The following is a 22,276-nucleotide window of genomic DNA, read 5'->3' as shown; positions in this document are numbered from 1 at the left end:
TCATAATTAATATAAAAATACTTATAAATTATAAGGACCTTTAACTCTATTTTTCACATCATCTTCTACCTCAAGACCTGCAAAATTTTCTTACTTGAAATTTCTTCCAGGGAAACAATTCTCCCTCAGCTGCTCGCATTTTCACCAAGAAGAACAATTAAATCAATTAAAAATCTGAAACCCACAATCAATTAACAGAAATTTAAACTTAATCAGAATCTTGAAACTAACATAAATTAAACCCAACCAAAAAGATGATCATCAAATAAAAACAGAGACTATGATTCAAATTAACCAAAGCACCATCAACACAAAATTGAACAAAAACAAGGAAACTTTCAAGAACAGCATAAATTAAATTTCAAACTGAACAACAACCCAATATAATATCTGAGCAATAAAATCATACGTCTATTTTGATGATATGAACTGAAAATCTAAAAAAAAACCATCTAATCAGAAACCCATAATGAATGTTAAGTATAAGCGCCTCCGTTATTTGATCTACTGTTAAGAGACGTCGATGTTGCTGATGATGATGAAAGCCAAACAAATCGTCGTGACCGAACCCTTCTTGATCATAATGAGGAGGATGACGATGAGCTTAATCCAAAGCCCTATGAAACAATTGAGGAGCAGATTTTGACGGCGGGGCAGAAAAGGTAGATCCGCTGCTTCTTAAAGAAACATTCAAAGTTGAAAAGTTCACCGGTGTAGTTCTGATACCGGTAGCCATAATAATAGCGGGTTCAGCTTGTCTTAACAATTTTGGGATAGTGGAGAGGAGTTGTTGTTGCTTGTAATACAATACTCAGAGAAAACAAACTAAAAAACGAACAACCATTTAAGTGGTAGTGAGGAATACCCAGAAAAAACAAACATCGATTGTTAAAAGAGGAGGAAGTATTTTGCCATTAAAATTATTTTTATTTTACTGTTTTCTATTAGATAGTACTTTTATATAAAATAATTCCTCAATTTTTTTGAAATTAACGACAGTTTGGTTAGTTAACGGCAAGTGAGATACACTTGCCAAATTTCGTCCAAACAAGGGCGTAAAAATTGGATTATTGACAAGTATAAGGATCCAGACGTGACAAACTTTGGGACAATGACCTCTCGAACAAAATCGGTAAAGTAGAAGGGCTTTTTCATGGGTTTTGCCATAAAACAATGGGCTTTTTATATAAAATACAGGATTTGGGCTAGACTTTACTTTTATACAGCCCAATCCATATATTTACTTTTCACACCATCATTCTTATTAAACCTAACCTTTTATTTTAAAATTCTTTCTTTTTTACGTTTTTTCATTTTCTTTCTCAGTTTGGCGGTTTCTTCATTCTTCTCCGCCATTTTCGCTCCTCATCTCCACGATTTTGCTCTTCCTTATCTCCATTACTGCACGAATTCTCTTACTTCTCTCCTTTTCATCGGTATTTCATCATTATCTCAACCGCTCTTGCCTATATAATAGTAAGTTATCTTTCTTTTAAAAAAAAAAAAATTTAATTACAGTTGTTATTCTTTACATGCATGTGTGATTTAACATTGTAAAGTTCATTTATCTTATGATTTTGTGTTATTTTTTGTTGTTTTTAACTTTGTTTATGTTAATCTGATATCATTTTTTGTTTTTATTTTCACGATTTCTGTTACTGTTCTTCTTGTTATATTTATTTGATATTTGAAATTTGAAATTTGATTTTGCTTTTGATTTTGTGTTGATTTATTTGTGTTTAACTTGATTTAGGTTTTGTACATGTTTTAGGTTTTCAATTTAATTTTGAATTTATTAGGTCAACAGATGATTGTGTGTTGATTTTTTTTGTTTTTGATTCGATTTAGGCTTTGTACATGTTGATTTGTGTTGGAAATTTTAGTTTGATTTATGTTTCAGTTTTGTAATTTTTATTGTGATTTTGTTTGTAAATTGATTTAGTTCTTTTTGGATATGTTAATGTTTATGTGATTGTTGCTTTTATTGAAATATTTTGTTTAGTTTTGTAATGATTCATTGTGTTTGAATTTGTAAATTCAGGTTTGTGTTGATTATTTGTTGATATGGGGCTTAAATCTGTTCGCCATAGACCGAACTCAAGCCATTCTTCGGCTGAAACTGATTCTGAAACTTCGAATCATGATAATAAAGTCGAAGTAGCGGAATCTAGGCATGTCGAGGATGTTTCTTCTGTTGAAACGGCTCAACCAGTGGAGTCGTCGAAAGTGACAGAATCCGCTGAAATTAGGGAAGAGGTTCCATCGATTGGAATTCCTGTTGTTGAAGAAAAGGACACTGTAGAGCAGCCTAACGTGTTGGAGATCACAAAGGAAGGTTTGAGCATGCTTTCAAGATCTCCGAAACCTACGTTGACGAAGTCAATGATAATCGAAAGTAGGCTTAAACTTGCTGCTGCTGTTAAAAATAGTGAAGATCCGAAAGCCGCTGCAACTGATTTACAAGATAAAGATGAAACTGCATTGAAGCCAGCTATTCGATTGTCAAAACGTACAAAGATTTCTGAAGATTCTTCTATTGCTGCTGAACTCGCGAAATTGAAGGCATCGTACAATGTTAAGAAACCAACGAAGCGTGTTTCATTTGAAAAAAGCAAAGAAGATAGCCGTGTTGCAGAATCTGTTGTTCCGGAGAAAAATGTAATAAAGAAGTCTACAAGTGGTGCAAAAAGAAAAGTGTCATTTGAATCGATTAACGACGAAAGTGTGGCTGATAAAACTGTGGAGGTATTAATTTATGTTTATTTTTTTATTGTTGTTGTTTGTTTTTGGTTGAATATAATTTTGCCTTATTGTGTTTTTGTAATTGTGTATGAACTGTCTTTTGCAGAAATCACCGACAAAAAAGAAAAATGTTATGAGTGCCGCTAGTACGAAAAGAAAAGCTTCTATTGAAACTTCTGAAAATGAAGAAGTTCTGGAGGAAAAATCCATGAATGTATTGTTCATTTAATTGTATTTTATATAGTTATTTTTAAAAACTTGTAGTTATGTTTTCTGTTCATTTGTTTTTTTTAAATGTTTGCATTTTTACTGTTGACATGTTGTTGATATAACGTTGACATATTATTGATATATACAGGCTTATAAGACTAGGGCAACTTCTAGTTCTGGAAAGAAACAAATTTCTACTGAAACCTCTGAATCTGAAAAGGTGGTGGATGATGTTTCCATCAAGGTATTTCATTTTTGTGTTTTTTGAAATTTTATTTCTTGTTGATGTGTTGATTTGTTGTTGATGTGTTGTTTATATTGTGTTGATTTGTGTTGACTTGAACAGGCACCTAAGACTAGGTCAACCTCTGGTTCTTCAAAGAAAAAATCTTATACTGAAACCACTGAATCTGAAAAGGTGTTGGATGATGGTTCCATCAAGGTACTGTATTTTTGTGTTTTTTGAAATTTTATTTCAACTTCATATCTCTAAGTTATAATTTTAAATTTTATTTTAAATATATGTTTAGACTTGCTCTTTATATTATTTTCACTTGTGTTTGTTTTGTTTGAAACTTGTACTCATTAAGTTTATGCCATTACTGTTTTTTGCTGACCTTGTGTTGACATGGTGTTGATTCCATGTTTATGTGCTGTTGACATTTATGTTAATATAGTCTATATTTAAATTTTTAGGCTGTTGTTATTATGTTTATTGATTGAATTTATATTTTCACAAATTTTGTCTAATTTAATTTTTATTTTTTCCAATAGATTTGGTCTTCTCGTTGGAAACTTGGAGACATTCCTACCACAAGGGTTGACCATTGTCTGAAGTATAATGTTGTTGATCAGTTGAGAAGCAATTTGTCGGAAGGACAGCTGGAATTGTTCAAGCAAACATGTTTCGGCTTTGTTTTGGAAATACCCCCATGTTTGTTTCAAGGGCAGGTTATACATTCTCTGTTAGCGAGGCAGCTTATTCATCCAAAACAGAATGAGATGTGGTTTGGTGTTGGTGAGTATAAAGTCAGATTCAGCATTGAAGAGTTTGCAGTTTTAACGGGACTGAATTGTACCGGTGAAATTCAGAAGGTTGGCTTTGAAGATTCAGGCAATTCGTTTGTTGATAAGTATTTTTTCGGGAAGACGAAGGTTAATAGGCAGTCTGTCATTGAGTGTTTACTGTCGAAGCGATGGCAGTCTGATGAAGATGCTGTCAGAATTGCTTTTTTGTATGTGCTGGAGATTTATTTTCTGTATGCGCTTGATTCTAATCTTGTCGATGGTCATCATTTGGATGTAATTGCTTTTGAGGACTATAATTGTTACCCGTGGGGTAAGGAAATCTTTTCTTATACCCTTAACAGTTTGAAGACCAAGGACCTTTTGAAGAAGACCAAAAAAGAAGGGTATTGCAGATTGCTTGGGTTTCCTATTATTTTGCAGTATTTATTTTACGAGTGTTTCCCTGCTATTGACGGTAAGATATGCATGCTTGTTGGTAACAAAGTGCCAAGATGCTTGAATTGGACTTCAAGCAAAACTCCTGCCGTGATCGATTTGGAAACTGATTTTTATAATCATGGATCAAAGGTATTTTTTTGTTTTTATTATTTGTATTTTGATTGTTTTTTGTTTTTTTTTCTTTTATATTTGTTGATTTTTTTTATGTTATTAAATGTAGCTTAAGTTTGAAAGAATTGTCCCTTCTGCGGATGAGAAAAGAGTTTTAATGCTGAATGACTTTTTTGCCTCTGAAAAGAAGAAGGGCAGTATCCAGAAAGCTCATACCGCTGACGGTGATGATCTTGCTGCTGTTAATGATGCGAATGACCATTCTTTGTCTTCCGCATCAACATAAAATCAACAGCATATCAACAGTCTGTCAAAGAGGGTTGGGAATATTGAAAAGCAGCTGAAAAGTGTTATTCTTCAGCAGTCTGAGATCAAGAAGGATCTGAAATCCTATCATGATGATATTGATAATGGTATGATTGAAATACAAGCTGTTCTGAAAGATTTGGTCACCAAAATGGACCGTTATATTGAAAAGTCGGAAATTATTGAGGTACAGTTTTTAACTTTCTTTATTTTGTTTATATACATTCTTTTATTTTTGAAATTGTTGTGTTGATATATGTTTTGTGTTTTTAGCGTGTTGACGATAAGGATGATCGTGGTCATAAAAGTGATTCTTCGTCGGAAAATGATGACGATAATCAGAATAAAGATAATGATCTTAATGAGGCTGAAAATCTTTCTGCTTTGGATAATGCTAATCAGAAAGAAGAAGATAAATCTGTGAAAGGTGGTGAAAGGAAGATTGAAGAAGCTACGGACGATGTTTCCGGGGTTGATGTTGATACAAATTTGAACATGAATGAGGTATTTGTGGTTTTTCATTGTATTTAATGTGTACTATATTATTGTCCTTAACTGTTTATACTTGTTAAAAAAATTGAAGGGAGAAGATGTTTTTTTAACGGATTCCCAGTTAACTCAGTTGGACGAACAAGTTGCGTCTCATTGTAGGAGCCGTGATCTTGCTTCTTCAAGTCAAGGATCTGGTCATACTGGTAAATATTTATGTAATTTGTGTTTTTGATGAATTGATATTCTTTAGGTGATTGTTAAATTGTCATTTTTTATTAATTTGTTGATGATGATATCATCCTGCATCATTGATGTCAACAAGATGTCAACATTATGTCAACATGATGCAAACATAAATCAACTTTTTGTGAAACAGTTGTAATCATTAATGTCAACAGGATATCAATATCTTGTCAACATAAGCATACATTTATTATTATGAAATTGATCATTAGTATGTTTGTATTTAGAATATGTTTTTATTTTTTTTATTTTGTTTCCTTATTTATTGTAGACAGGATTGTATTGCCTTATAATGAAGCTCCTTGTCCCTTGCTTGATATTGAGTACACTGAACTTGATGCATTTAGAGCCCTCGATACTTTTAACTGGATTGAGCAAGGATGGAATAAGAAAACTTGGTAATAAAACTATATTATTGCTGTTTCTTATTTTATAGATTTGCATCAACATTTGTTGACTGTTTTTTTTGTATGTTTTGTAGTTCGCTAACTGGAAAATATGCTGTAATTACTCCTCCTTTCGATATTGGCGGTGATTTAATTACGAAAAAGATTTTTTTTCACACTTTGAATTTCTGTGGTGGAGAACTATCTACTTCTGTAAGTGTTTTAATTTTATGTTGACATTTATTATTGTTTACTATTTTCTTATACTTTTTTCTGTACGTTACAGCATATCGATGTTATCTTTTACTACTTGAGGAAGAAGATTAAATTGCTGTTTGACAACAAGATGAAGTTTTGTACTACAGATTCCATTTTCAGTCAGATTTTAGTAGCAGAATATTTTTCGTACGTTGCGTCTGGTTGTGCTGAATTCAAAGTCACGTCTGGAAACACCATTCTTGAATACTATAAGGGAGGAGGCTGTCGATATAATAAGAGTTGGTTGGAGGTGAATGAGCTTCTATGTCCCGTAATCATCTTAGACCCGAATCATTGGTTTCTCGTGCGGGTTAATTTTGAAGAATGCAAGGTGTATGTCTACAATTCCTACAAGACTGAGAAGATTGAAGCAAATATTGAAAAAATGATAGGAGCTTTTACGCACTATCTTCCTGTTTTTTTGAAACAAATGAACTTCTATTCGTCTAGGAATGATTCTGTATCATTTGCCTTATCTTCTAGTTTCGACAGCAGATATTCTCCTTTCTCTTATGAAAATGTTGCTGAAGTGCCAGTTCAAATTAAGAGGTAACTGTTTCTATTATGTTTTCCTTTATGTTTTCATTTGATTTTAATATCTTTTTTCTGTTTTGTTAAGTTTGCTTTTTAAATATTGCAGTGATTGTGGTGCTTTTACTTGTTTGTTCGCGGAGTATCTAATTCATGGCAAGCCGATTACTTCGTCATTTTCAATGGATGAGATGGAAAGGTACCGGAATCGACTTTGTCAAGGCTTGATTTCTTATGCGAAGTGGAAGCTAGAAACTGATTATAAAAGTGACGTTGAAGGAACCGTCCAGCTTCGAAGAGAACTGAGGAGGAATAATGTCTCTTAGTTGGTGTTAATATTTTGGAAATTCTTGCCTTTTGGTTTATTTTCAGTTATTTTGTTTGTTTTTAAATATGTTTGGTATGTGAATTATTCTTGTTGTTTTTTCATATTGTTTGAACAGTTTACTGATAATTTCTCTTATTTGATTCAGTTACTTTGAATTTTGTTGTAATTTTAGTGTTCTTTAAAATAAATAATACAATCATATCAACATGATATCAACATGAAGTCAACATTTTGGCAACATGACATCAACATTAAAGTAAATATTAGTTTATAAAAGTCATATCAACAGAATATCATCAGTCTATCAACACAGCATTTTAACACTAATTTTATTTTTTCTAAAAAAGCTTCAATAGCAACTTTTCATCAACACCAAATCAACATGTTGGCAACATGATATCAACAATGAATGCTCACTTATCCATAAAATTCGTAAAATGAAATATTAGTTTATAGAAGTCAAATCAACAGAATGTCATCAGGATATCAACACAGCATTTTAACACTAATTAAACGTTTTCTTAAAAAGTTTAAAAATCAATTTTCCATCAACACCATGTAAACAACATATCAACATTATATCAACATAAAAAAGAAAATTTTAGTCAAATTCCTAATTAAAAAAATAATATGAAATTCAAACACAACAATTTAATTTGAAAGAAATAAATCTGTCTGTAATTATAGTGATCGTTTGCATGTTTTTTTATTGTGACCCCTTCTTCTTGCAAACCGTGCATGTATTCTTTGACCTTTTTTCATGTCCTGCCACTATGCGTTTCTTCTTCGGTCTCCCCGATTTTGTTCTTGATTCTGGAGGCAGCACGATTTTATCTTTTACTTCTTGAGGTGTATTCCATGTTGACTTATTCGTCATTGGATACACAGTGTGAATGTACGTGTTGACATACGTCTCCTTCATGTAGTACTTTGAACAATAGAACAAAGGATCTTTGTTGTATTTCCTGATTACAGCAACTGCGTGCGGACACGGTATTTTGTCTGTTTGAAATCTTCGGCAGCAGCATGTCTGTGTGTCCAAATTGACCGAGAAGGGAGTTTTTGTTTTAGTGATAGTATATATATTGTCATTTGTAGGGCTTACCTGAGAAAAAAGAATTGAGTTAGAAAACCAATTTTTGGTCATCCACATCAACAGGAAAGCAACAGGAAATCAACAACAGGTCAACAACACGAGAAAAAAGAATTGAGTTAGGAATCTAATTTTTGGTCATCCACATCAACAGGAAAGCAACAGGAAATCAACAACAGGTCAACAACACGAGAAAAAAGAATTGAGTTAGGAATCCGATTTTGGTCATCCACATCAACAGGAAAGCAACAGGAAATCAACAACAGGTCAACAACACAATAGTTTTGAAAATGGGTTTACCGTCAGATTCAGAGATCGAATGTAGCTTTCATTCAATATATCCTCTGCCACTTTTGTCATATCTGTTTTTGATGATCTTGCACAGTTTCTATTTGCATGAGTCCACTTTTGCACAAGCGAACGTAGAAATTCGAGCATCGTCGTTATGGGCAGTTCTCTTGCAGCTATATTTGTTGCATTTAAAGATTCTGCAATGTTTGAAGTCATTGTTGAATACCTATTGCTGGTGGAATGGACTGTCGTCCATTTTTTGAAACCCACTTCAGTGAGGTACTCCCTTATCTTGGGGTCAAATTTGTCAAGTTCAGCCATGTGTTTTTCAAACTGCTCAATCGTGTAAGCTTTGGCTGCCCCAAAAAATTGTTCTCTGATTTCACCTTTCGCTCTTCTATATCTTGCTTTGACATTGTTGAAAAGATGGTATGTACAAATCCCATGATGTGCTTCCGGGAATACGTTTTCAATTGCTTTTTTAATACTGTCATGTCGATCCGAGATAATGCACATTCCTTCCCTCACGCCAAATGTTTCTCTAAGTTTATTAAAGAACCATTCCCACGAAGCATCGTTTTCAGAATCTACCACACAAAATGCAAGAGGAAAAATCTTATTTGCTGCATCTTGAGTCGCTGCCGTTAGAAGAGTTCCTCCATAAGCTGCTTTGAGGAACGTGCCATCGACTACAATTATCGGCTTGCAAAAACCCCATCCTTTAATTGATGCATTCAACGATATGAAAACATAAAGAAATCTGTCTTCTCTTGTTTCTAATTCAGCAACAGACCCGGGATTTGTTGTTTTCAGCGCGTGTAGATAAGAAGGCAGCAATTTGTATGAATCAGCTGGATGTCCTCTCGTGAGCTCTAATCCCCTCTCTTTTGATCTCCATGCTGTTTGGTAGCTTAGTTCGACTCCATATTCCTTCTTCATATCTCTAATAATATCGGCAGGCGTGTAAACAGTCTTGAAGTTTGAGTACTTATCCTTTATGAAGTTTCCAACCAAATCATATGTTGCCTGCCTTTTATCGGCCATTCTTTCCCCAACTTTGCAAGTGTGTACATTGTTAAATTTTCGAACAATGAATACACTTGATTTTTTATTTCTCGACGCTCTCAATTTCCATTCACAGCCAGAATCATTGCATATTGCTATGTACCCAATTTTGCACGACTTGTAAGATCTGAACTGAAAATGATTGTTGATCGCGTAAATGCTTAATATAGTCTTTAGTGTGTTCTTGTCTTTGTATTTCTGACCTTCTTCAATTTCTGTCGCCTTTATTTCATTAATGATCGTACTTTCTATGTAAGGACTCTGCACTTCTTGATCCTCATCTAACAGATTTCCCATGTCCATTGCATACTGAAATATATTTGAAACTGAATTGGAATTATCAACATTTGTTGAATTCTCTTGGAGTTCACAGACTGTTGAGTTTCTGTTGACATTCTGGTGTGTTGATCTCGACGATGATACATACAATGATAGATCTCTTATTTTTTGTTTAATTTCAATGCAGAGTGGGAAGTGCGTTGGATCTGTTGATTTTCCTTTCATCTTAAAGTAGAAATATAAAGCATCATCATCTTGTATTATTATTGGTGGATAGTCTTCTTTGACCTAGATAATAGTTTAAAAAAAAGAATTGCTTATGAAAAAATCAACAACATATCAACATCACATCAACAAGATGTCAACATTAGAAAAAAATTATTATAATTCTTGTACAATTAAAACAACAAGATGTCAACAACTTATCAACAGAAAGTCAACAACATGTCAACCAAAATATATTAATTTTATACTAATTATATTTTGTCAATATAAATATTAACAAGTATTTGTAAATTTATAAGTATTAAAATACCTGATACTTGATTTGCATATTTGTGTCTTCTAAATCTATTTGTAGCTGTTTGGCTAGTAATTCTTCAAGATGTTGCATGCTACAATCTGTTGGAATTAGAAGTCCTTTAACAGCAAAATCTGTGTATTTCAGCTTATCATTCCAAAAACCATTGTACTGAACAAAAACTGCAATACTATCCATTCCTGAAACAAAATCAACATGAAAACAAAATCAACATGAAAACTGCAATATATTTTTTTTATACTAAATTTTTTACTTATTAATGATATTCTGTTGAGTAATCTAACTAAACTGTAAATTTAAGAAAATTAAAGTCAACAACAAGAAATTAAATCTGAACTTGAATTATCTTAACTGTTTCGCTTGAAATTAAGATCTAGGTGTTGCTTCTTCGTAATTTGAAGATGTAGATGCCGAATTGATGGAGATAGCTGATGAAGTTTATCAAAATCAGTTCGCGATCAGAAACTGAGGTAGAATAACGATGTATGTTAACAGATTAATTTGTTTAAATCTGAGCTGAGGGGAAACAATAAGCTGAGAGGAAGAGAGAAAGATGAGCTGAGAGGAAGAGAGAAAGATGAGCTGAGAGGAAGAGAGAATTTAATGATGAGGAGAGAGAAAATAAATTAAGTTATGATTTTCATGCTATTAGGGTTTAATATATAGAATCCGTATGAAAGTAATAAAATAGGGCGCACATGGTAGTTTAGAAAAGGCAAACTTGGACCCGTATAAAAGATAAGAAATTGAGGAAATTACACCATTTACCAAAAAAAATGAAAATAATTACAAAAGTATATGTTGACTTTTTTATTTACAAAAATATTAATAATATTTACAAAAGTATAAAAAAATAAAAAAAAATATCAAACATACGGTGTATACTGTGGGTATAATGTTAGTATACTAATAAACTAACATTATATCAACATTGTACCAAAATTATACCAACATTATACATACTGAGATTTTATTAATATTAAATAAAAATTTACCAAAATTACATCAAATCGGATACTGAAAATTAAATTAATAATATACCAAAATTATACCAAGAGTATACAAATTTTCTAGTTCATTACCAACTATAGTGAAAAATACACATAAAAAAAATACATGTTATCAACTAGAAAATATATATAAAAATTTATAATCAATATACCAAAAATATACTGAAATTATACCAATAATAAACCAAATATTCTTTTTAAATTATCTGATTTATAGTTTTAATATTCCAAAATTATACCATAATTATACCGACATTATACAAATCGTACTTTTGTAATTAATTTTCATTTTTTGATACTTTTGTAATTAATTTTAAATCAGTCATATTTTTGTAAATAAAAAAAGTTTACAGGTACTTTTGTAAATATTTTTAAAATATTAGGTACTTTTGTCATCGTCCCTAAGAAATTGGCAAAGTAGGTTGTTTGTGTAAAAAGCCCTAAAACAATCAAAATTCGAAAAAATATAGGGACTTTTAAATGAATTATGCCTTACTTTTTTCTTTTTACATTTTGCCAATCAAGATTTTGGCGGACTTTGATGGCCACAAATGCAGCACTACTCCAAGTAATTTCCAATTTGATTATTGGAATTGAAGTCATATCCAACTTAAAACCCTAATGCTTCCCTCTCGAACTCTGCGCTCATTCCTCCATGTAAACTCATCTCGAACCTCTCGTTGCTTTAACGCTGCGTTCCACACCTCAACGGACACAGCAGTCTTGAAATCAGAAGAAGAAGGCAGTCATGGAAACTCAGATTTGGATAGCGATGAGTTATCCAGAATTCGCTTTGAATTCAATGCCGCCAAACAGAATTTTCTCAAGGTTCCCCATGCCCTCCAAGGAATGCCCAAAATGAATCCTGAAGGTTCTTCAAATCTTTTCTTTGAATTGTTTCTGTCAAGTTATTATTGTATAACTGTTGTTGTTATTGAATGAATTAGGTATTTATGTTAATAAGAACGTGAGGCTGGATACAATCCAGGTTTATGGGTTTGATTATGACTATACTCTGGCACACTACTCCTCTCATTTACAGAATTTGATTTATGATCTTGCGAAGGAGCATATGGTTAATGAGGTTACTTCAAACCTACCTATGTTCTTCATTTGTTATTCGTTCTGTTCAAATCGTAACTTTTTGTTTCCTTTCAGTTTAGGTATCCTGAAATTTGTATCAATTTTCAATATGATCCAACTTTTCCCATTAGAGGCCTCTACTATGACAGGAAGCATGGCTGTCTTCTCAAGTTGGATTTTTTCGGGTCAATTGAGCTCGATGGATGCTACTATGGCCGCCGTAAGGTATTCTGTTCTGTTCCACTTCTTTCTTGTTTATAGTGACATTTTCATACTGTAAGATTATCCCTAGCATCCATCGTTACTATTTTTTATTGACATCAAACTTTATGATTTTGATACCTCACTTTAGCCGTTTCCTTGGATGTTACATACCTCATTTACCCTTTTACCAGAAGTGTAATATTGTGTTGTCTAGCTGACAATTTTTTATTTATGTGTTTAATTAAAGTAATATTTTTTTATATTGTTCTTGTCACAGCTTAATCTGAAGGAAATAAACCAGATATATGGCACTCGACATATTGGTCGCGACCAAGCACGTGGGCTTGTTGGTTTGATGGATTTCTTTTGCTTTAGTGAGGTTAGTTTCTCAAATTTGTTTCCTGCCACATGTCGTTTCCCACTATGATACATTAAGATACAAATTTATTGACAGCACCAACTTTAGACATCAACAAGTAGGAAAACAATTTTAATTATCACGTGATAATGAAGTTGCTAGCATTTTATAATTGCATGATGCAAGTCTGTGAGGAAGGAGGGAGGGAGAGGGGGGGTGCGGGGTCGTGGCCCTTATGTTGCTAACTTGGTGGGTTGGTTAGGTAGGTGAACATATGCTACATCCGAACTTAATGGTAGTTGTAACAGAATCTAGATCTAACATCAACTGCATATTTATTCGGAATGGATTTCATCATCGTAAGGTTTTAATTATACAGAAACTGATAGGAGCAGAGAATATTTGATAGGTTTCCAATTTTAGATTTTGCTTCGCCAGTAGGGATTAGGATTCAGTGACTGTTTTAGAGGAGAAAAGATGGCATAATATTGGATGCTTGGAAGACCGTATCGGAGGTGATTGAGGTAGACAGTTTTCTAGCGGAGAAGATTGTGGCAAGGGAGCTCTGCGAGTCCTATGAATTATTGATAGGCCAGGTTAGGCTTTTGATGTTATGAATCCAGGATGTTGTTGGCCCTTTGTTTAGTAAATGGCAATCTAATGAGCATAAATTTCTCATAGCATCATAGCATCTCTTGTCAAAAGAATAGGTTACAAGATATTGAGAAGCAGTTTTGTCTATCAAGTACTTTAGACTTCATTTGCATGTGGAGTTCAAGTTCTATAGCTGCAAGAGAACTGCCCATAACGACGATGATCATATGATGCATGCTTGTCTTAAAAGAAAGTGGATGACAATGTAAAGGAAAAAAACTATAAAAGAAAGTGGATGACAATGTAAAGGAAAGTGAGGGATTAATGGTCACTTAGTTATTAAATGTCAGTCGGTGTATCAACAGGCCACCAAAGTAAAACTCACGAGATGCCATTCAAAATATAACTTAACAAATTTTTATAGTATCTCTACTAAATAGATACATTCTAAAGTTCATGATTGATTTCAAATATTTTTTGTAAAACTCAGATGTTTTTTATTATTATGTTTTTTTTTTATAATGATGAGAAATTAGGCTTTGACTTGCATTGTGGGACTCTAGGAACTTGGTTGAAAAAAACTATAAAAGAACAATTGCAATATGGCAATCAATCCCTTGATGACATTTAATACACTATGTTCATTACCTTACACTGGATACTTGATTTTTTTTTGGTGGAACAAACTTCCATACAATCTTTCTCTATAAGTTGCAATATTCCTTAGATCTATAAATAATTGGGTTGTATTATATAATTTGCTTTTGCAGGCATGCCTTATTGCAGACGTAGTACAGCATTTTGTTGATGCTAAGCTGGAATTTGATGCCTCATACATATATCAAGATGTAAATCTTGCAATCCAGCATGTTCATCGAAGTGGGTTGGCTCACAGAGGAATTCTTCTCGATCCACATAAATATCTTGTAAAAAATGTATGCTCTGACTACATGCAATTTTTTTATTTGTATTGTACGTTCTAACTGCATGCTACCTATTTTCATTTGTATTGCATGCTGGTTTTATATTTTGTATATTTGTTTATATTTTGTGATATTCAACTGATGATTTTATTTATTGCTAAAGTGGGGTTAGAATATTGATTTCATGTCCCATGCTGGGAAATCATATAATAATAAAAGGTGATGATTGAATCAATAAATTTTTTTCGTTTCAAACAGATTTCCCTTGCCAAAACACCATGAGTAACTTCCATTGCACAAAAGTTGGCATACAATTTTTTTTATTTAGGTACTTTTTGCTATGTAATATTGATATAAAAAGCACAGAGAATCAATTTTTGAAAACAAAATGAAAATCTTGAACGCTAGGCTAGAACTAACTCAAACTAAAACTTAACTCAAATTGTCTACTAAGCATGATCTTCAAAGCTTCTTTGGCGATTCACTTTTTTATGAATTTGCCCAACCGTCTGCTTTGTTTATGATATAATTTATATGAATGAGCAACATAGTTTGACAATGTAAAGGTACATTTATTTCACATCATGACTTTTTGATATATTTTACTAGTTAATTGTAATATTAAATATTAAAAGAATAGTTGTATTTTTTTCTTTGTTCAAGCATTAAACTCATGTAGCATTTATTCTAGCTGTTTGATGGCTTGCAATTGGTTTATTTATTTATAGAACTAAGTATAGTTGGTTTTTCTCCTCTCAGTCTCTGACCTATCCTTAAGCTGATAAGTTGGTGGATTATCAGGATCAATTACTTCGCTTTCTTAGGACCCTGAAAGAGAAAGGGAAGAAGCTTTTTTTGTTGACCAACTCTCCATTTTATTTTGTGAATGGCGGCATGCAATTTCTGTTGGAGGTAGGTTAATCCAATTTTTTTATTGAATGCCTAGATACATGGGACTGGTTGCATCAGATACTTTTCAAGTTACTTTCTTCTTTTAACTTCTAGTTGTCTTGTAAATACAATTTATTGTAAGAAAAACTGCATGTAATTACCGGTTTTAGTTAAATTGTACATTTTTCAGCTATGAATCTGTTTATTTTTTTATGTTAAATATGTGTTACTCGCGTCTTAATTGAGAAGGTAGTTATCAATTGTATTTACAATTATTGAAGAGGATCTTGCAAGTATGTGTTATGCAAGTATGTGTTATGCATGTAAATACCGGTTTTAGTTAAATTGTACATTTTTCAGCTATGAATTTGTTTATTGTTTTATGTTAAATATGTGTTACCCGCGTCTTAATTGGGAAGGTAGTTATCGATCGAATTTACAATTATTGAAGAGGATCTTGCAAGTATGTGATATGCAATTTTTAAGGATTGAGTTGGCATAATTGTTTTAAGAAGTAGCCAATTTGTACCAGCATGTAGAAGGTACAAGATACTGAATGAAGAGAAAAAGAAAAAAAAGGATACCTCCTGATTTTGTCCCTGTGCTTGTGCGCATGCAACCATGTGATTTTTCTTTAATTCCTATGTGCATGCATTTTGGCTTACAATTTCGACAGTCGGGTGCTTATTCCATGTTTCTGCAACGGAAACTTTCTCTGAGTTTCCCTTGCAGAAGAATCTCTTAATTTTACTCATAGAATATTTGGGAATGTAATGATGTGTGTCCAAAGATGATCATCATTTTGTATGCATATGGAGAAAAGGAAAACCAGTTTAAGATTATTCCATGATCCACAAGAAAGACATGGAGAGGAAATGTTCTAGATTAATATTTTTTTCGTTGCATTCATGGCAGGGTCTATTTCAGAAATTTATGAAGTTTGAAATGGTGTGGGAAGTCATTTAGTTGGTTATCTGTCTGTTCTGTTAATTTATTGCCGCTCGCGACTATTGCCCTATAAACAGTCCCATTTTTACAATTGATCCCAGGTCTCTAAATTGATATGGTATTTTTATAACTTCTTTTGTCTTTTTCTCTAGGATTCTGTGGGTTGCAGAGACTCATGGAAGGAACTTTTTGATGTTGTAATTGCTAAAGCCAATAAGCCAGAGTTCTATACATCTGAGCATCCATTCCGGTTGGTATCTTCAGTCCATGAAATTTCTTGTGTTTGCTAGATTACGGCTACTAAGATCAATACTAAGGATTGCCCTCATACACTTCTTTGCTTTTTCTTTCAGTATCTTCTAAGGGCTTTGTTAGAGGGACAAAAACTCGACCTGAAAAATGAAAATATCAGAACCATCAAATTGGTTACGAGCAATTTTTGTATTGGCATACATCACGAGATACTGTTATCTTCAATAAACTTGTGCTAGATTTCTGGAGTGAAAGAGAAAAAAATGCAGGAACTAAAAGTGAAAATATCTATTTTATGTGACTAAAATTTAGCCATTAGTTGTGTTTCGTAGATGATGAGTGACTTTCCTTTTTAAAAGATAGATTACTGTAACTGTTAATTAATGATTTGAATAAATCAAATTCATGTTTATAATTTTCTTATTGATTTAGGGGGTTCGAAGAATAATTGGTGCTAAAACTAGCTAATTAAGACATCCATAACAAACAAAAAGATGTGGGTGGTACCTCTAGTCGACCAACTAATTCTTTTTGCAGGCTGTTAAGAATGCAGCTTCAGCTGTACAAGCTGTCTAGTTCATATAACTGCAGGGTACAGCTTGTTCATTGGTGGCCCACCTGTATTAAATTACCTTATTAAGCCCAAATATGGAAAACTTTAAGTGTACGGAATTTTGAATAGTGAAGCGATTGATAAAATCAATAAGATTGGCTTAATCAAATGAAGTGCATTGGAGTAATTTTCTTTGAGGAATGCAAAGTGTTTAGAGCAATTGCTTGCTTGAATAGGTGAAATGTGGCTGACTTACTGTTTCACACCATGATATTAATGTCAATCATGGACTATTGGTTGTGGATTGTTGAGAAGTTAGATAGTTCGTTTGCATAAACATATGGCATGCAGATTTAATTTACAGGCTATTTATTTCCATAGGTCAGACTGTATGTAGCATCTGCATGGAAAGCTAAGAAGAGAAACAAAACAGGTTTCATGAAAATGATTGCTTTTTGACCAAACTTTTATAGCCTTAAGTATGGTGGGGAGGAAGATCATGCCTTTAGGAATTTGTTCTAGGAAATGGAAGTTATTGTGGCTCAGGTCTGTTAGTGATTGTTGATCACTTGGGTTGATAATGATGATCACAAGGGTAAGAGTACTTGATCTTTCTAAATCTTTTATTGTTATTTTGAGTCCTAAATTTGCTGTTTGTGTTTAGAGTCCTGAATTTCTCATTTGTATTTTGAGCCCTGTTTAGTCTTCTTATCATTCGAGGTTTAAACAGGTAGATATGATAAGTTTATACCCCTGCTCTTAATTGCAGCCTAAGTTTCAATATCAATTGGTTATTTGACATGGTATCAAAGTTTCTATGATCGAAAAGTCTAAAGTTTGATTATCGGTAACCCTCATTTGATCAATTAAAAATATTTGAGTACAAGAAGAGCTGGACTTGTGTGTTTGTTTGTTCATGCTTCAAGCCCAATGGAAAGTTGTGTGCGGGGTGTGTTAAGATAATACTATTGTTGGAGCCTCACCCAACATCTTGAGCTCTTAGTGAATTGGTTATTTGACATGGTCCAAGCTCCTTGTGAAGAAGAATCATCTTTTCGCAACTATTTTCTTCCTTTAGGCATTCTTGTTGTCACCCACCTTATGAATACTTTTACTTAGTAAGGTCATTGAATAATTTGATATAAGCATTCTGTATTAAGATTACTGGCACATTCAACTATTAGTGCAACGCAATGTATGATTTCCAGCCATTATCTAAGTTGTAGTTCAAGTTTCTAGAATTTACATTGACGAACTGTACAATAGGAACGATATTTGTTTCCTTATGTTGTATCAATTAAGATAAATGTATCTGTTGCCACATTTGCTGGAATTGAGATGTTTTAGAAATAAGTAAATTGTTAGAGTTTTCTTATACTTCATCTAAACCAAAATAATCCTTTTACTTCCACTACATGTCTTTTCTAACATGTCCTTATGCTGTTTTACAAGGGATTATGTTCTATACTAACATGTAGTTTGGTGATTGTCTTTTGGAAGCTGTTATGACACAGAAAAGGACACCCTAGAATTTATGAAGGTGGATGAGTTTGTTCCTAATAAAATTTATTACCATGGATGCCTCAAATCCTTTCTTCAGATCACAAAGTGGAATGGTCCAGAGGTACACATATTTTCTTGTTTATTTTGTTGTTTCCCTGTTCAGGATAAGGGTGCCCTTATATAAATTTATACCTATGATATATAAGTCTTTTTCTTGGGCTGATCTTCACAGTATATGTACATAATAGATTATCTGATTGATCTTTTTAAATAAAACTAGATAAATTTGAAGCTATTGTTTTTTCGCTATAACTTCTATGTTTTTTTAATAAATAATTTTTCTCTTTGATGATCTTGTTTGTTTGGAATGCTAGTTGCAAAGTTTTGATGAAACACATTTTGCATTTTATTTTACAAATTAAATAGTTTAAAGGTAAAGATATCCTGAAACTTTAAGTGAATGAGAAAATGTTCATTTGGCTAATAATATGTCTTTTTCTATTATGCCACATTTAAGGTTATGCACTGAAAATCAGTTTAATGCTAAATCTTCTTCTCCGATCTCTCTTTGAGAAACCATTGGAAACTATATAAATTTTTTCCTCTTGCAAAAAGGATATCTTTTGGAAAATATTTGAAACTTACTGGTCTAACGAAAACTATGCACAATTTTGTTGTAAAGGTAAAATGCATTGGTCTATTATACTTTTTCTTAATATTTTTTTATTAGCTTTCGGCCTTTCACTGTAACGTTATATATGTAGCTTTTACATGGTAGTTGATCCAATTAAATGTGAATGTTTTTAAATGCCTGTGTTTTTTTTTTCTTTGGAGATTGCCTTTTTGTTTGTATCGATGAGCGTATTGTTTCTTCATTATATATTCAGGTGATATACTTTGGTGATCACCTGTTCAGTGACCTGAGGGGGCCTTCAAAGGCTGGTTGGCGCACTGCTGCTATCATCCATGAACTAGAGGTATGTCTTACCATAGTGCTTTTAAACTGTCTCTAAACTGTTTATTTAGAATCACTTAGCACCATAAAAGTTTTTAATAACCAAATTTTAGAGATTTCATGAATATTGCAACGGTTCGTCTCCCTAATGGGGATGTGATGCTTATCCATCTCTCTTTTTGCTTCTCTCTTTCCTCAGTTAGGTTTTAATTCTTCACTGGAGCTAGAAACTCGTTTAGTCCAGTACTAGTGCTGTTATTTTATGTCTTGTAGGTTGACCAGGCTTAGATTATATAAATCTCTTGCAATGAGTTTAATATTCTCTTTCTTTTCTTTTCATTCACCACATTTTGCATTGGTCATAAATTAAAAGAGTAAAGGGTCATCCCGGTTCTAGAACTTATGGGACGGGTTCATACAAATTAAACTTGGTCTATTTTGACAATTTAGTCATAAGTATACAAAATAAGTCCCATTACATCCACTCATGTATTATTAGAGCCTGTAAAAGCAACCGTAAAGATATTAGTTATAAACATGTTGGAACTGACATAAGGTTTTTCATGTTGAAATTGGTATGAGATATTAAACAAAAATATCTTCAGGTGCTTTTCATGCACTATGAAAATGCATGAGCGGATGTAATTGGTCTTACAAATAGGCTGAGTTTAACTTTTATGAGGCCAGCCCATAAGTTTAAGCATCGGGATGACCCTTTACCCTAAATTAAAACCTCTCGAATGTGGCTTTCAGAAAGCCCTTTAACTTATTGATACACTTGGCTTGTGGGATCTCAGTTCAGCATATAGCTTCGTCTTCAACATGCCATTGATTATGCTCTCCACTTGAACAAAACTAATGTTTTCATTGCTATTTCTGAATCTGTATTTTCATTACTCTCCCTAGATTTTATCAATAATCATTTTGGACATCTCCTTATGCAAGATCGAACTGAAGCTATTTATACCCCATGCGAATTTCAGATAACTTGAGGATAAAATTAGTAATTGAAAATTTTGCTGTAACTGTCGCAGTTCATTAAAATAAGGTTTCCGGTGCTCTGTGGAAGCAACTTCGAAAAATAAGCTTAGCATGAGATGTTATATAGTAACCTATATCACTGTTAGAATTATATATAGTCTATAATTATCACATTAAAGTAACAGATAATGAGCATGTTCCTCTTGAAAATTCTTTCGGGAAGATAAATATTCAATCAGCCAATAGAGACATACTTCATAGAATTTCTTTAGCAAGATTATGACCATGAATGTGTCTCTAAGATACTTTTCTCAATTTCTCCTCTACATGCAAAACCTCACCTATGTCACAAGTATTTAAATTGAAGCCTTTCTCAGTGTTTGCTTACTCTGGGCATTTTGTACTGCAGAATGAAATACGTATACAAAATGACGACAGTTATCGTTTTGAGCAGGTTTGTCATCTCATTCATCTTTCTTCACAATTCACATTTGACTCGCATTATGACTTCATTTTTGGGTGCACTGGGCAGGCAAAATTTCATATTATACAAGAACTGCTTGGAAAATTGCATTCAACTGTAGGTGACGGTAAGGGAAGCAAAAGATACCGCATGCTTTTTGAGGAGCTAAATGTGGAGAGGCACAAGGCACGGCAGGTGATGAAGGAAATGTTTAACAAATCGTTTGGAGCCACTTTCCTGACAGACACAGGTCAAGAATCTGCTTTTGCGTATCACATCCACCAGTATGCTGATGTCTATACTAGCAAGCCTGAGAACTTTTTGCTTTACCCACCTGAAGCATGGCTCCATGCACCCTTTGATATTAAGATCATGCCGCATCATCTAAAGGTATGTCCTAATCTTTTTCTTAGATGAAAAATCTCCTCTTAGTTTACCGGCTCAATGTTCGATTTTAATGGTAGCTTTTTGAGGATTCATTCATTAACTTTTAAGCTTTTTTTTAATAATATTGATAAATCAAATCCTGAAATTTTATTTTGCTGTTATTATGATATTTCTTCTTTCAGGTTCCATCAAGCTTGTTCAAGAACCAATAAATTCGGAACTTGAATATGATTCTTTTCTGTCAATTTTATCTTATCTACACTTTTGAGGGTTTAAGTAAAGCAACAGCTTTGTATCAATAATTCATGGTTTCTTTCTGCCCTTTAATGCGTCGGTATAGGAGAAAAATTTAGTTAGATCAGAATACTGCAAGACAAATTCTAAAAAAAAAAAATACAGGTGAAGCTGTCTCTATAAATAATAGTTGAGTTGCACCTTCCATTGCATTTTGCTACGCATTGTGATATTCAATATCTTGAAATCGTTAATATTGCAGGTGCAGATTCTATGAATTTTGATTTCCGTTAATTTTTAAATTGACTACCTGACCATATAGAGAAAATTGCACATTATTAAAAAACTAAAAGCATTTTACTTTTAATTTATTTCAATTGTATTTTATTTTTTATTGTCCTTATTTAGTCTCATCTTATTCTTTCAAAAGGGATTAATTTTGATTTAGTAAACTTAGGGATGTAAACTAACTGAGCTGAGATGAGGTCATGCTCGGTGTTGTTTAAACGAGCTTGTAATTAAATGAACGAACACAAATAATTAAACATTTTCTTTTTATATACCAATGTTGTTTTAATAAAATAATACTCCCTC

The 22,276-nt window shown here is 32.8% G+C and overlaps 2 protein-coding genes across 2 annotated transcripts; one reads left to right on the top strand and one right to left on the bottom strand.

The window, feature by feature from the left end:
- Positions 1–7,780: 7,780 nt before the first annotated feature.
- LOC126681850 (uncharacterized) lies at positions 7,781–10,027 on the bottom strand. Its single transcript, XM_050377404.1, has 3 exons — positions 8,468–10,027; positions 8,208–8,294; positions 7,781–8,104 (listed from the first exon to the last, which is right to left on the bottom strand). The coding sequence occupies exons 1-3, from the start codon at positions 10,025–10,027 to the stop codon at positions 7,781–7,783; spliced, it is 1,971 nt and encodes a 656-aa protein (XP_050233361.1).
- A 1,849-nt stretch (positions 10,028–11,876) lies between these two features.
- LOC126682140 (uncharacterized) lies at positions 11,877–21,960 on the top strand. Its single transcript, XM_050377720.2, has 12 exons — positions 11,877–12,224; positions 12,301–12,437; positions 12,512–12,661; positions 12,918–13,019; positions 14,363–14,527; positions 15,317–15,427; positions 16,507–16,604; positions 18,660–18,783; positions 19,550–19,639; positions 21,008–21,052; positions 21,131–21,451; positions 21,631–21,960. Exons 1-12 carry the CDS (start codon positions 11,975–11,977, stop codon positions 21,658–21,660), a joined length of 1,623 nt encoding a protein of 540 aa, XP_050233677.1. The 5' UTR covers positions 11,877–11,974; the 3' UTR covers positions 21,661–21,960.
- The last annotated feature ends 316 nt before the right edge of the window (positions 21,961–22,276 follow it).

This window comes from Mercurialis annua, linkage group LG5, assembly GCF_937616625.2.
Source record: "Mercurialis annua linkage group LG5, ddMerAnnu1.2, whole genome shotgun sequence".
Classification (NCBI taxonomy): Eukaryota; Viridiplantae; Streptophyta; class Magnoliopsida; order Malpighiales; family Euphorbiaceae; genus Mercurialis; species Mercurialis annua.
The sequence above is the reverse complement of the archived record's forward strand: the minus strand, read 5'-3'. Positions and strand labels throughout refer to the sequence as shown.

Coding starts and splice junctions, on each gene's coding strand:
- LOC126681850 (XM_050377404.1), bottom strand. CDS start 10,027: ATGAAAGGAAAATCAACAGATCCAACGCACTTCCCACTCTGCATTGAA. Junction 8,295..8,467: donor TTCGATCTCTGAATCTGACG/GTAAACCCATTT, acceptor ACCAAAAATTAG/ATTCCTAACTCAATTCTTTT. Junction 8,105..8,207: donor ATGTGGATGACCAAAAATTG/GTTTTCTAACTC, acceptor TTGGACACACAG/ACATGCTGCTGCCGAAGATT.
- LOC126682140 (XM_050377720.2), top strand. CDS start 11,975: ATGCTTCCCTCTCGAACTCTGCGCTCATTCCTCCATGTAAACTCATCT. Junction 12,225..12,300: donor GCCCAAAATGAATCCTGAAG/GTTCTTCAAATC, acceptor TGAATGAATTAG/GTATTTATGTTAATAAGAAC. Junction 14,528..15,316: donor ATAAATATCTTGTAAAAAAT/GTATGCTCTGAC, acceptor GTGGATTATCAG/GATCAATTACTTCGCTTTCT.